The sequence below is a fragment of the Garra rufa genome, chromosome 19 (assembly GCF_049309525.1).
Source record: "Garra rufa chromosome 19, GarRuf1.0, whole genome shotgun sequence".
NCBI lineage: Eukaryota > Metazoa > Chordata > Actinopteri > Cypriniformes > Cyprinidae > Garra > Garra rufa.
The window spans coordinates 12,960,418-12,974,550 of NC_133379.1; the positions used below are offsets into that span (position 1 = coordinate 12,960,418).

The 14,133-nt window shown below is 33.3% G+C and overlaps 1 protein-coding gene across 1 annotated transcript in view; it reads right to left on the reverse strand.

Annotated features, from left to right (window-relative positions):
* The window catches only part of LOC141291965 (arf-GAP with Rho-GAP domain, ANK repeat and PH domain-containing protein 1), a 49,853-nt gene that overhangs the window by 4,894 nt on the left and 30,826 nt on the right, over nt 1-14,133 (reverse strand). The window contains exons 20-25 of the mRNA XM_073823954.1: nt 13,778-13,877; nt 13,500-13,689; nt 13,370-13,415; nt 10,354-10,505; nt 3,817-4,026; nt 1,332-1,437 (exon numbers count right to left, since the gene is read on the reverse strand). Of these exons, the coding sequence (XP_073680055.1) occupies nt 1,332-1,437; nt 3,817-4,026; nt 10,354-10,505; nt 13,370-13,415; nt 13,500-13,689; nt 13,778-13,877 (804 nt within the window). The remainder of the gene's footprint in view (nt 1-1,331; nt 1,438-3,816; nt 4,027-10,353; nt 10,506-13,369; nt 13,416-13,499; nt 13,690-13,777; nt 13,878-14,133) is intronic.

Genomic DNA, 14,133 nt, shown 5'->3' on the forward strand with positions numbered 1-14,133 from the left:
ATATTAAATTTACTTGTTTAAATGGAGTAAAACAATCTGGCAAATGGGCAAAACCTAGGATAGTGGCACATTTTAAAAGTGTAGGACTGGAATTGAGAACCGCTGGATTAACTGGTGACGAGGCAGAAATGCTTCTGTTTATCAAGAAAAATTTGCTCAAGTAATAGCATTTAGTTCTAGCAATGTTATTTCTACCTGTTTGAAGAAAAGTGCATTTTTTTGTTATTAAAGTTATTGTTGTGAGACGATCCTGTAATTAATGTTTAAAAAATTCTTCCGTAGTAAAATTCATAGAAGAAAAGTAGATTTTTGTTAGTAAGCCTATTCCGTTAGTTATATATTATTTCTAATATTTTCAAGGCGCAGAGCACTTCATTTTGTTAAAGTTATTTTATTGTCAGAAGATCCTGTAATGTTTATTAATTTATTTTGTTATAAAATAAAAAAAAAGTATTGAAGAAAATATTTCTGTATATGCTTTCATTACAGTTCTTTAAAAAACACACTTCCTGAAAAATCTGAAACTGGAATCGGCCAAGAAAGTTGCAATTGGTGCATCTCTACTTTTAATATGTCATAAATTGATTTTTGTTGTAAATATACCTGACAAGATAGTTACACTGAATGACATCTTCTGTAAATTAGGAAAAAATGTATGATATTTATTTTTGCTCAGAAAAACAAAAATGCTATTAAATTAAGGCACTGAGACACTGCAGTGTTTTCTAAAATGTTACGTTTAAATATGCAAATGAGGCATATTTCTTTAACATATTAGAGTCAAAAGTTTTTACAGAGGGGATATTTTGGGTCTCATTTTGTCACTCTATAATTCAGAAAAACTTAACAGAAAACACTTTTTTTTTACCATTTTTTGAGGAATAAAATGTATAAAATCAAGCAAATTATATCTGAACGAATCCCTCTGTAAAAACCTTCAGGATATAGACAGGAATACAAATGTAAAGTTTGGTGTGCTACAGTGCTACTGAAGTGGAGATTTATGGCTCAGTGTAGGAGAAAAAACTCATTTTGAGAAAATGGCCTTTAAAAATATGCATTGTAATTGAAATCTATTGACACAAATAGATAAAGTGTCTTTTGGATGTTTCCTTTCCATTAGTCTAAAAAAACACTTTTGCAGATGCATGAAAAAAGGGTGCATTTTTGCCTGCAGTGTCTCCCCTTAAACAGAAAACTTTGAATCTTTGAACTTTTGAATCACTTATTGTTTTTATGCTTAAACTCTTTTTCGTCTTACATTCACAGCTACATATTGCATGCTAATAAGTCTGTATTTGTATTTCTTGCTGTATATACTGTAGTCTTACACATGCAGGTGTCCACACAAAGCAGAAAGAGTTGCCCGGTTGTCTGGAGGAAGCTGTTTAAGCAGTTTGCGGTACGCCTGCAGTCTCCGTTTTTCATTGGACACACCTGTGGAGACAACTGCATATCAATACACAACAGTCTTTACTTTGAACAGATCATTTATGCATGCGGGACAATTCTTTAAAGGAGTAGTTCACTTCCAGAACAAAAATTTAGAGATGATTTACTCAGCCTCTTGTCATCCAAGATGTTCATGTCTTTCTTTCTTAAAAGAAAGTCGTAAAGAAATAATGTTTTTTAAGCAAAACATTTCAGGATTTCTCTCCATATCGTGGACTTCTACGGTGCCCCGAGTTTGAACTTCCAAAATACAGTTTAAATGCAGCTTCAAAGGGCTCTAAATGATCCCAGCCGAGGAATAAAGGTCTTATATAGCGAAACTATTCGTCGTTTTCTTAAAACAATTACAATTTATATACATTTTAACCTCAAATGCTCATCTTGTCTAGCTCTGTGTGAACTCTGTGTATTCCAGGTCAATAGAGTTAGGGTACGTCAAAAAACTGCCGTCTTATTTTCTCCTCCAACTTTAAACCTTATCCAACTTTTTACTTTTTTTTTTTTTTTGTTTTGTTTGATCTTCTTTGCATGTTCATTTTGTAAACACTAGGAGTGAACGACTTCTGCAGCGATGTAGGACGATTTTGAAGTTGGAGGAGAAAATGAGTTTTTGGACATACCCTAACTGTCTTGAACTGGAATACACAGAGTTCACGCAGAGCCAGACAAGATGAGTGTTTGATGTTAAAAAGTATATAAATGTTAGTTTTTTTTAGAAAATAACTGATTGCTATGCTAGATAACACCCTTCTTTCTCTTCTTTCTTTGAAGCTGCATTTAAACTGCATTTTGGAAGTTCAAACTTACAGGCACCATAGAAGTCCACTATATCCTCTTGAGAGCCAAAAAAAAAAAAAAAAGATTTGGGAATTTGGTATTTTTCATGCCATTACATAGGTAAAAGCATTAGACAAAATGGAAAATTGGCATTTTTTAAAAAATTATATTTTATTCATATGTCCTCTGTAGAGGACAATAGGACTCAGTTTTTCAATAAATAAATAAATAAAATGGCATGAATAGACATTTTTTTTAAATTACCAATCGATTTTTAGGTTTATACCAAACTTTGTTTAAAGATGATTTTCAACTATGTTATAAAACATAATAACAAAAATGATTTGATATACCATTTTGTTTCATGCATTGTGTGTGTAAACTGGTTTCCCATTAAACACAGTGTGACTATACACTGTAGCTAATTTGTTGGGACAGGATGCTTTCATAATAATATCTCCTGTTTCATAAAAATATTGATATATGTGACCCTGGACCACAAAACCAGTCATAAGGTAAAATTTTACAAAACTGAGATGTATACATCATATGAAAGCTCAATAAATAAGCTTTCTATTGATGTATGGTTTGTTAGGGTAGGACAATATTTGGCCGAGATACATCTATTTGAAAATCTGGAATCTGAGGGTGCAAAAAATCTAAATACTGAGAAAATCACCTTTAAAGTTGTCCAAATTAAGTTCTTAACAATGCATTTTACTAATCAAAAATTACATTTTGATATATTTATAGTAGGAATTTTACAAAAAATCTTAATGGAACATGATCTTTACTTAATTTCCTAATGATTTTTGGCATAAAAGAAAAAACAATAATTTTGACCCATGCAATGTATTTTTGGCTATTGCTACAAACATACCCCAGCGACTTAAGACTGGTTTTGTGGTCCAGGGTCACATTTGATTTATTTTCCTCTTCAATTGTTATGTCTCCCAAAACGTATAATAAAAATGATTTCATACAGTGGACATGTATGAAATGAAGTCATGTTTGGATTTGAAAACCCATAACATTTTCCTGAGATGTTGCTTGATGATAAACAATTTGAAAATAATTCATATTTGAATGACAATTACAAAATATTATCATATTTCCATAAGGATGTACACTGAATTTTAGCCATCTTTAAAAACCTAGTTGAGGGTTTCCAAACATTTGGCATCTCTAAAAAGCCTTGAATGTGCTTAAAACTGTGACATGTGAGATCTCATAGAAACTCACTAAAATATAATGTCCACTACAAAGGCAAAAAGAGAAATCCTGAAATGTCTTCCTCAAAAAACAATTTCTTTACGACACAAGAAAGATAAACATGATCATCTTGGATGACAAGAGGGTGAGTACATTATCTGTTCATTTTTGTTCTGGTGGTGAACTTCTCCTTTAAGGCCATGTAGAGTATTTAAGGAAAAGCTTGAGCTTGAAGCATCTCAGAAATATCTCAGAGCAATATGGCCATGTTCAGAGAGCATTTGAGAAAACTTTATGCACTTAGGCATCTGATAGAAGCAGTAAAAGGATTATTTTAGAGTTTGTTAGAGTAATGATGGCTGAGAACAAACGTACCGGCGGCTTTCATCCAGTGTGGCCTGTGTGTGTTCGGTATGATCTCAAAGCCCTTCCGTAAGATCTGTTTCAGAGCTCCTGAAACGTCCAGGATGGAGAGCTCATCTGTTTCCAAAACAGTTTCTTTGGGAGAAACGCTTAGAGCATCAACCAGCTTACTGATCTGAGGAGCGATACCACAGCGCCGATACAAACCCTCCACCTTCAACCCTGAAACAAATAAAACATTCCTCTTTAAAACATACTTCCATTTGGTGTTTTTTTATCAAAATGAGACACTTCTAGTATACAGTGCCTTGCAAAAGTATTCATACCCCTTCATTTTTTCTTCACATTTTGGAAATGTTTGGACCTGCTAGTGGAAAGAAAACACCCAAAAGACACTGTTAAGTGTAAGTGTTTCTTTTATAGCACTTTATCTATTTGTGTCAAAAGATTTCAATTACAATACATATTATTAAAAGCTGTTTTCTCAAAATGAGTTTTTTCTCCTACACTGAGCCATAAATCTCCACTTCAGTAGCGCTTACACACACCAAACTTGATATTTTTATTTCTGTCTATATCCTGAAGGTTTTTTACAAAGGAATTTGTTCATATATATGCTTGATTTTATACATTTTATTCCCCCCAAATTTGTACAAAATATATATATATAATTTTCTGTCTGTTCGAAGTTATTATGGCATGACAAAATGAAAACCCAAAATTCCCTCTGTAAAAATATTTGATTCTAATATGTCAAAAAAAATTAAACAAGAATTTGAAACTGACTTCATCCAGTGTTTAAATTTTTGTACTAGAAATGTATGCAAATGAGCGCATATTTCATTAAATAATGTCTCATTTGCATATTTAAACCTAACACTTTATAAAACTTGTAATACAAAAAATGTTTGCAATTATCAATGCAGTCAATCAGCTTGGTAAGTAAGCTGATAACTATTAGTTATTGTTTTACCCCTATTCACCTGCAGTGTCTCGCCTTAAGTACATTTTCATTTATTAGTAAATAACATGCAAAAACATGAAGTATATTGTTTTAAATGATATTTTTATTGTAATAAGTACTCTTTATGAAAGTATGCCAAAGTATACTTGTTTTTCATTAGGGACTACATATTACAAGACAAAAATACAGAGGACAAACATTTCAATTAAACATTATTCCATGAAGTAAATTTATGAAATGCAGTCTTTCCTTTAGATAAAAATTGACTAAACATTGGTCATAGATGTCACTGTAGTGTATATTTTTAGATGGACTGACCAGTCAGCATCCACTTTAAAGTTTGACACATACAGTGCCTTGCGAAAGTATTCATACCCCTTCATTTTCATCACATTTTGTTTTGTTGCAGCATTATGTTAAACAGCACTTACACACACCAAACTTTACATTTTTATTCCTGACTATATCCTGAAGGTTTTTACAGAGGGATTTGTTCATATAGAATTTGCTTGATTATATTTATTTTATTCCCCCCAAAATTGCAAAAACATATTGTTTTCTGTCTGTATTTAGTATTTTCTAAATTATAGAGTGATAAAATGAGACCGAAAAGTCCTTCTGTAAAAACATTTGACTCTAATACGTCAAAAAAATTAAACAACAATTTTGAAACTGACTTTCTGACTTCATCCAGTATTTAGATTTTTCTATTAAAAATGTATGCAAATTAGCACATATTTTATTAAATAATGGCTCATTTGCATATTAAAACCTAACATTTAAAAAAAAAAACATACAAAAATGTTTGCAATTATCAATGTAATCTAGGGCTGGTCCGAATAAGCTTCGGTAGTAATCAACATCGAATATTCGAAGCTTCGGTAGTAATCAACATCGAATATTCGAAGCTTCGGTAGTAATCAACATCGAATATTCGAAGCTTCGGTGGTAATCAACATCGAATATTCGAAGCTTCGGTAGTAATCAACACCGAATATTCGAAGCTTCGGTAGTAATCAACACCGAATATTCGAAGCTTCAGTAGTAATCAACATCGAATATTCGAAGCTTCAGTAGTAATCAACATCGAATATTCGAAGCTTCGGTAGTAATCAACATCGAATATTCGAAGCTTCGGTGGTAATCAACATCGAATATTCGAAGCTTCGGTAGTAATCAACATCGAATATTCGAAGCTTCGGTGGTAATCAACATCGAATATTCGAAGCTTCGGTAGTAATCAACATCGAATATTCGAAGCTTCGGTGGTAATCAACATCGAATATTCGAAGCTTCGGTAGTAATCAACACCGAATATTCGAAGCTTCGGTAGTAATCAACACCGAATATTCGAAGCTTCGGTAGTAATCAACACCGAATATTCGAAGCTTCGGTAGTAATCAACACCGAATATTCGAAGCTTCGGTAGTAATCAACATCGAATATTCGAAGCTTCGGTAGTAATCAACATCGAATATTCGAAGCTTCGGTAGTAATCAACATCGAATATTCGAAGCTTCGGTAGTAATCAACACCGAATATTCGAAGCTTCGGTAGTAATCAACATCGAATATTCGAAGCTTCGGTAGTAATCAACACCGAATATTCGAAGCTTCGGTAGTAATCAACATCGAATATTCGAAGCTTCGGTAGTAATCAACACCGAATATTCGAAGCTTCGGTAGTAATCAACATCGAATATTCGAAGCTTCGGTAGTAATCAACATCGAATATTCGAAGCTTCGGTAGTAATCAACATCGAATATTCGAAGCTTCGGTAGTAATCAACATCGAATATTCGAAGCTTCGGTGGTAATCAACATCGAATATTCGAAGCTTCGGTAGTAATCAACATCGAATATTCGAAGCTTCGGTGGTAATCAACATCGAATATTCGAAGCTTCGGTAGTAATCAACACCGAATATTCGAAGCTTCGGTAGTAATCAACACCGAATATTCGAAGCTTCGGTAGTAATCAACATCGAATATTCGAAGCTTCGGTAGTAATCAACATCGAATATTCGAAGCTTCGGTAGTAATCAACACCGAATATTCGAAGCTTCGGTAGTAATCAACATCGAATATTCGAAGCTTCGGTAGTAATCAACACCGAATATTCGAAGCTTCGGTAGTAATCAACATCGAATATTCGAAGCTTCGGTAGTAATCAACATCGAATATTCGAAGCTTCGGTAGTAATCAACATCGAATATTCGAAGCTTCGGTAGTAATCAACACCGAATATTCGAAGCTTCGGTAGTAATCAACACCGAATATTCGAAGCTTCGGTAGTAATCAACATCGAATATTCGAAGCTTCGGTAGTAATCAACATCGAATATTCGAAGCTTCGGTAGTAATCAACATCGAATATTCGAAGCTTCGGTAGTAATCAACACCGAATATTCGAAGCTTCGGTAGTAATCAACATCGAATATTCGAAGCTTCGGTGGGAGGGGCTGAACATATTCTTCTCTCTAATAAACGCAGGAATCTCTGTATGTCTTTCTGTTTGCATTTTTATTATGTCGAGAACAGTTCATCCAAACTATTTTTATCTCACGCAGGCAGAGCTTATTCTTCATGAACGGACACCGCGCTAGTGATACAAAAACACACAGGTCTGTTAAGAGCAACACTTTTAATAAGGTAGCCTAACATTTTTTTAACAAACAAATCACTCCCAAATCAGAAATTAGCAGCACAGTAATTACTGACACCGTAAAGGGTAGGCTATTTAAATAAAAGAAGAAAGAAAAAAAATGGCGCGGTGTTTATATATAAATAAATTATTTATATCTAAATTATTAATAAATAAATATATAAACATTACATATATAACGTTTGTGCCGTATAACGTTTATATATAAGCCTATATATACACAATACATAGCCTATGTATATTATTTTGAAACCCAAAATAAATGAGGCTCAAACATTATTAACAAACGTGCGTGTTTATTTGAGCACTTCCGTCAGTGAACAAGCAGCCTACAAAACGCAAAAAAAAAAAAAAAAAAAAAAATCAAATAAATAAATACATTTAAATATGAAACTAGCCTAAATAAGAATGTTAAATATGCTATTAAACAAACATTCGTTGCAAAAATTCCTACAACCTCGTCCGGACCTTCTCCGACAGCTCATCAGAATTACTGGCCCGAGTCTGACTGAAACCGGTCTTTTTTCTCTTTCTCTTCCCCATTGCACAGCTGCTGTTTTTAATAGCAAAGCGATTACATTTATTTTCGTTTAAGTTATAAAGGTAATGTAGAAATATATTTGGAACACTTTTTATTTGTTAAATTTAAGTTTTTGTTTTTTTAAAGTAACAACCAAGTCATCACGATTTCAATTAAAATCCATAGATATAAAAAACTTAAAGTATATCACAATATTAGTTGAATTGTTTAACCTAGATAAAAGTGTGCTATATTAGGCGCATATCCGATCGTTTATGCGGACACAGTAAAGCTGCAGAACATGGAAGCGCCATCGCTATGTGAAACTTCATTTTTGCTCATAAAGTTAAGACTAATATATCATCAGAAACTGTAAAATTTTTTTTTAAATAATTCAAATCGAAAACAAAACTCTTTCATTAGCTATAGGCCTAATCCATAAATATGCATTTAGGTATTAAAGGCGCGTCCAATGAGAAAATGGCAAGTCAGGATCGTCAACTTCATCTTTGTATCAAATACTAGTTTATTAATAAATAATTCAAATATCTCCCTTACTTTTTCCCCCGAAACATTCATGGTAATTATTTTTGCTGGGGCTTTGCGGTCAGCTTTAGCCTACTGCGTGCATTTGAACGCGGAGGCGTTTAATTGAAGTGGGCCCGACTGTACTTTATAGTGTCTCTCAAATATTACTCAATCTCTCTCTCTCCTTTTTTTTTGCTGTCTCTCTGTCAGTGGCGCAGCAGTCTGATCTTCTTCATTCATATTTAAGCGCGAATGAGAACCGTTTCGCGGGGGATGCAAGGTGTATGGAAAAAAACGAATATTCGAATCTCAAAATTTAAAATCGAATGCCAACCCACCGAACGAATATGAATCTGGTGCAGCCCTATTTTAATCAATCAAAGCTTGCTCTCTTTAATTACACTTAAGTGGCCTTTTATGTCATTTACAATAAATGATCCAGAAGTATAGTATTTGATCACGCAAATTCACACTATTAACTATGACTTTTGCCTCATTAAACTCCTAATTTGCTGCTTATTAATAGTTAATAAGCTAGTTGTTAAGTTTAGGTATAGGGTGGATTAAGAAATATAAAATATGCAGAATAGGGACTTAATATGTGCTTTATAAACAGCCAATATGCTAGTAATATACATACTTATAAGCAACTAGTTAATAGTGAGAAGTGGTGCCTAAACTAAAGTGTTAAAGTATTTTTTAAACATACTTTAACGGCATATTATAGTGTGTGTGTGTGTGTGTATGTGTGTCTAAGTGTGTTTGAGTGTGTGAAAGTGAGTGAAAGTGTGTGAAAGTGTGAGAGAGACCTTTGTGCACCTTGATACCCCTGAGAAAATCTAAATAAGCACCTCAGCTCTCAGAACGACATGGAGTAAACAAAAATAAAGAAAGTATATTTATGTATTTGTTTACCATATAGTTCTGAGAGCGGAGGTGCTTTTTTTTGATTTTCTGAGATGTATCAAGGTGCACAGAGGTCTCTCTCACACTCACAGACACTCACACACACTCTCATACACTCGCACACACTTTCACACACTCACACACGCTCACACACACATACATACACGCACACTATAATATGCCGTTATACTCCATAGAACTCTATGTAAAACTAAGCTTTTTTTTGCAAAGGCCTATCTAAAGGGTTAATGGGGCCACCTGATAATCAACAGTACAATTTACAAATTTGACCCCTTCCCAACAGGGAAAACCACAAACAATCAAGAATTCAGCATTATATGGTGTCATGGCTTTGCAATCAAAAAATGTGGTTATAATGGAAGTCAATGGGGCAAAAACAGCCACAAACAATAAATGAGGGAGAAAAAAAAGAAAATCTGATGCTGCGCCAAAGCTAACAATGCATGAAAGCCAGTGTTCTTACTAATCTTTCACATGTCCAAGATTGTTAAAAAGGTAAAAAAAAAAATCCAGGCCACAATTACCTTTTATATTGAAAATTAGTAATTTTGTGTTTTTTTTTTTTTTTCCAAAATCAGTGACATCATTTAGGAATTTGGCAATTAAAGAGTTAAAATCCTGATTTTTTTTTTAAACATTTAGTATTTTTGAGCAGGACTGAGGTTGATTAATAGATTTATGCAAAAAAATTAGAAAAAAATATTTATCTGATACATTTTTACAGCAGTTTAATGTAGTGGCTGTTTTCAGCCACGAAACATAACGAAAGGTTGTAAATTGAAACAATGCACAAGGGTTAAAGACTACACTAAAGTGCATTTTGATTACAATTAAGCACGCTTCTTTGTCACAAACAGCTGACCTTTTTATATAAGCAATAAGGCACTGAGGTTTTACTATATTGAAGTAATATGACAGTTGCATGTATTCAGTGCTTTTGTGACTCACCGTACTGTGTGATGTGAGATATACACCTGTCTATAGAGCAGGGCACGGATCCCGCACGCTGTTGTCCGTCTGTGGTCGAGCTCATGGCCCTCTGCACGAGTTCATGCCACCGGAGACAGCTGCGCTCCAGCTCGAACTGCATGTGTAACGTCCTGCACCAAACACACACAGACGATCATTAGTGAGGTAAACCAGAAATGACAGTAAAATATACACGCTGTGTGTATGGGTCAAATTATCAATATCTTTTATGCTAAAAATCATTAGGATATTAAGTAAAGATCATGTTTCATGATGATATTTTGTACATTTCCTACTGTCAATATATCAAAAACTAATTTTTGATTAGTAATATGCATTGCTAAGAACTTCATTTGGACAACTTTTCTTAATATTTAGATTTATTTGCATCCTTAGATTCCAGGTTTTCAAATAGTTGTCTCTGGGCCTCTACACAAACCTAACAAACCGTACATTAATGGAAAGCTTTTAGATGTATAAACTTGTGATGTTCAGCTGTCAGAGTTGGGTGTAACACATTACAAGTAAAGCAAGTTATGAAAATCAGATTACTCGGATTATTAATTTTCAAGAAAAGTTACTTTTCCAAATAAGTAACACCTGTTACTTCGAGAATAATTCTAGAATAAATATGAACATGCATTAATTAATCTCACTTACAAAAAAAAAATCAGATTCAGTATTCCTCAAAACTCAAATGCAACACAGAATAACCAGCAATAATTAAATATGCTAAATAATACAATTATCTTTTATGTAATCCCATTTTATTACCCAGTACCTTTGCTTTTGACCTTTGATGATCCAATGCAAAAATACTAATAAGCAAAAATGACTCAAAATGAAACTAACATTTTTTAATTGCTGAAGTGTTTCTTTCTTCTGCACAAACGTGAATTTATTTTTCCTTCAGCCTGAGGCTTTTGGTGTGAAAGGGCTTTTACATTTGCCAAAAATAGAACTTTTTATTAAAAACAAACAAGCAAGCCCTGCCCAGATTTAAAAAGTAACACAAAAGTCATGTAACGCATTTTTTTCCATAAAAAGTAACAAAGTAACGTAATTAAATAAGTTTTAGGAAGTAAGTCAATATTGTAATGCATTACTTTTAAAAGTAACTTTCCACAACACTGTCAGCTGTACATTAAACACTACTGCTGGTCACAGAGATCTATCTTTAATTTCACCAAATACTAAAAACCGCCTCACTTATAGATCCAATTTTGACTCCTCTGTGACAGAAAGCGATATAACCTGAATGGGTGAGTTGTTTACTTTGTAATTAACTAATTTTAAGTAAAGTTCAAGTATGTTTTCCAAGTATACTTTATGTAGTAAACAAAGCTGAGTGGATTACTTGCAAATTGTAGTCTGTTACTGATTACAGATTACATGATGAGAACTACAGTTAGTAACGTAATCTAGGTTACTCATTTTAGATAATGTATTCTGACTAGTTTTTTAGATTAGTTCTTATGTAACTTGTTTTAACCTTTGTTTAAAATAATTAATTACATGCACTTTATTTTTGGAATCTGATGACATAATCTATATTATATGTAATCAGTTACTACCCAACTCTGATAGTAAGACACTACCAGTCAAAAGCTTTTGAAGAGCAAGATTTTTAATGTCTCTTTGGCTCACCAAGCCTGCATTTATTTAATCTAAAATACAGGAAAACTGTACGATTTTGACTATTTAAAATCTATTTGAATATATTTTAAAATGTAATTTATTCCTGTGATTTCAAAGCTGAATTTTCAGCATCATTACTCCAGTCACATGATCCTTCAGAAATCATTCTAATATGCTCATTTGCTGCTCAAGAAACATTTCTGATTTTTATTATTATCAACATTTAAGACAGTTGAGTACATTTTTTTCAAAATTATTTAATTAACAGAAAGATCCAAAGATCAGCATTTATCTGAAATAAAAAGCTTTTGTAACATTACACACTATACCATTCAAAAGCTTAGAGTCAAAAGTGATAAAAAAAGACATTTGTTACAAATGTTACAAAAGATTTATGTTTCAGAGAAATGCTGTTCTTCTGAACTTTCTATTCAACAATGAAACCTGAAAAAATTCTACTCAGCTGTTTTCAACATAATAATAATAAATGTTTTTTGAGCAGCGAATCAGAATATTAGAAGGATTTCTGAAGGGTCATGTGACTGGAGTAATGATGCAAAAAATGTAGCATTGTATACATTTTAAAAATGTATACAATGCTAAAATTACATTTTAAAAAATGTTAATGTAAAAAATTACATTTTAAAATATATGTAAAGAGAAAACACTTATTTTAAATGGTAAAAAATATTTTTCCTGTAATTTAGATCAAATAAACGCAGGCTTGGTGAGCACAAGAGACTTCTTTAAAAAACATTAAAAATCGTTTGAACAATTACAAACTGTTTGAAAGTGCACTATTTAACTACCTTTTGGGACTGAATTGGGACACTTTTATAGTTTATAAAAGAAAATCTTAGATGTCAACTAGTTGTTCTCTAAGTCTCCTACTATAAAAGTAAACTATAAAAGTGCAAGTGCAACAGTAGGAGATTTAGAGAACAACTAGTTGACATCTAAGATTTTCATTGCAACTAAACTGTGAACTATACTACAAGTGAACTGTACTGTTATTTACTTGTGTTATAGATCACTTTTTAGTTTATGAAAGTACATTTGAAATGCTCTCAGTGAACTACCAGTTTAAGAGTTTTATGCTGAAAGTATACCTAAGTGAACAAAACATATTTATTGTTATCTATAGTTATTTACAGTACTTTCATCATGTCATAATTATCAGTAAAATCAGTCTTATGTTTTTGTGTGGGTTAACAGCACCATGTGCTAAACTGATCATCTACAATTTACTCTAAGCTTTTCCACCCCAAAATGGACTCTAAACTTCGATATGCAAGTTTATAAGATAGTATATCAAACATTATTCTTTTCTAAATAATGCTTTCAACAGGACACTGACCTGTCAGGAAACTCCAGCAGGATGCAGTTCTCAGAGTGCTGCAGATCTATAGAGAAGATATATCAGTTTAATTGACGTTACTCAGTTTTATGACAGTATTGAATGTTTTAATTTGGGCGTCGATACTGACGGCAGCGTGTCCGGCTGTCCAGAGTCACTGTGTCTGTGGATCCTTGTGTTGTGTGAATGCTCATCTCTCCGTCCTGTAGGGTGCACCACACTTCAGCACACTGCAGCGCTGCACCCTCCCTTATGGACGCTCTGGACACGGCACAGACGCCCAGCAGATCCTCGTCCACCACGGCACCCGCCAGCACAATCTACACACAGCAGCGTCTCATCAGTGCACTTTACTAGCAAAAAGAGCTCACACTAGGTGTATCCACTTGGACAGGTTTATTGTTTTACCTTCATGATGTGCAGCATGTGACTGAGGAGTGCGTCCCGTCCGTCTGCTCTGCAGGTCAGTCTGTCTGTCAGCGATAGCACCTCAAACTCATGGGTTTGCCTGTAAACAACACAGTTAAACGTTATTAAACATACAGAATAAAATGCATGCACTGCTGAACAAAATATTAATGGTTCCCCCTGTTCTCTTATGAAAAAGAAGTGTTCTGATTGACCTCTATTGAATGTGCACTTAGTAGTGTACTTCAAATCTTAAAGTGCATTTAAAAAACTGTACTTGCAGATAACTTATTATTAAAATAAAAGACTTAAAGAGAAACTTTTTTAGGACTGTATAATGCCAAATTAAACCTTTT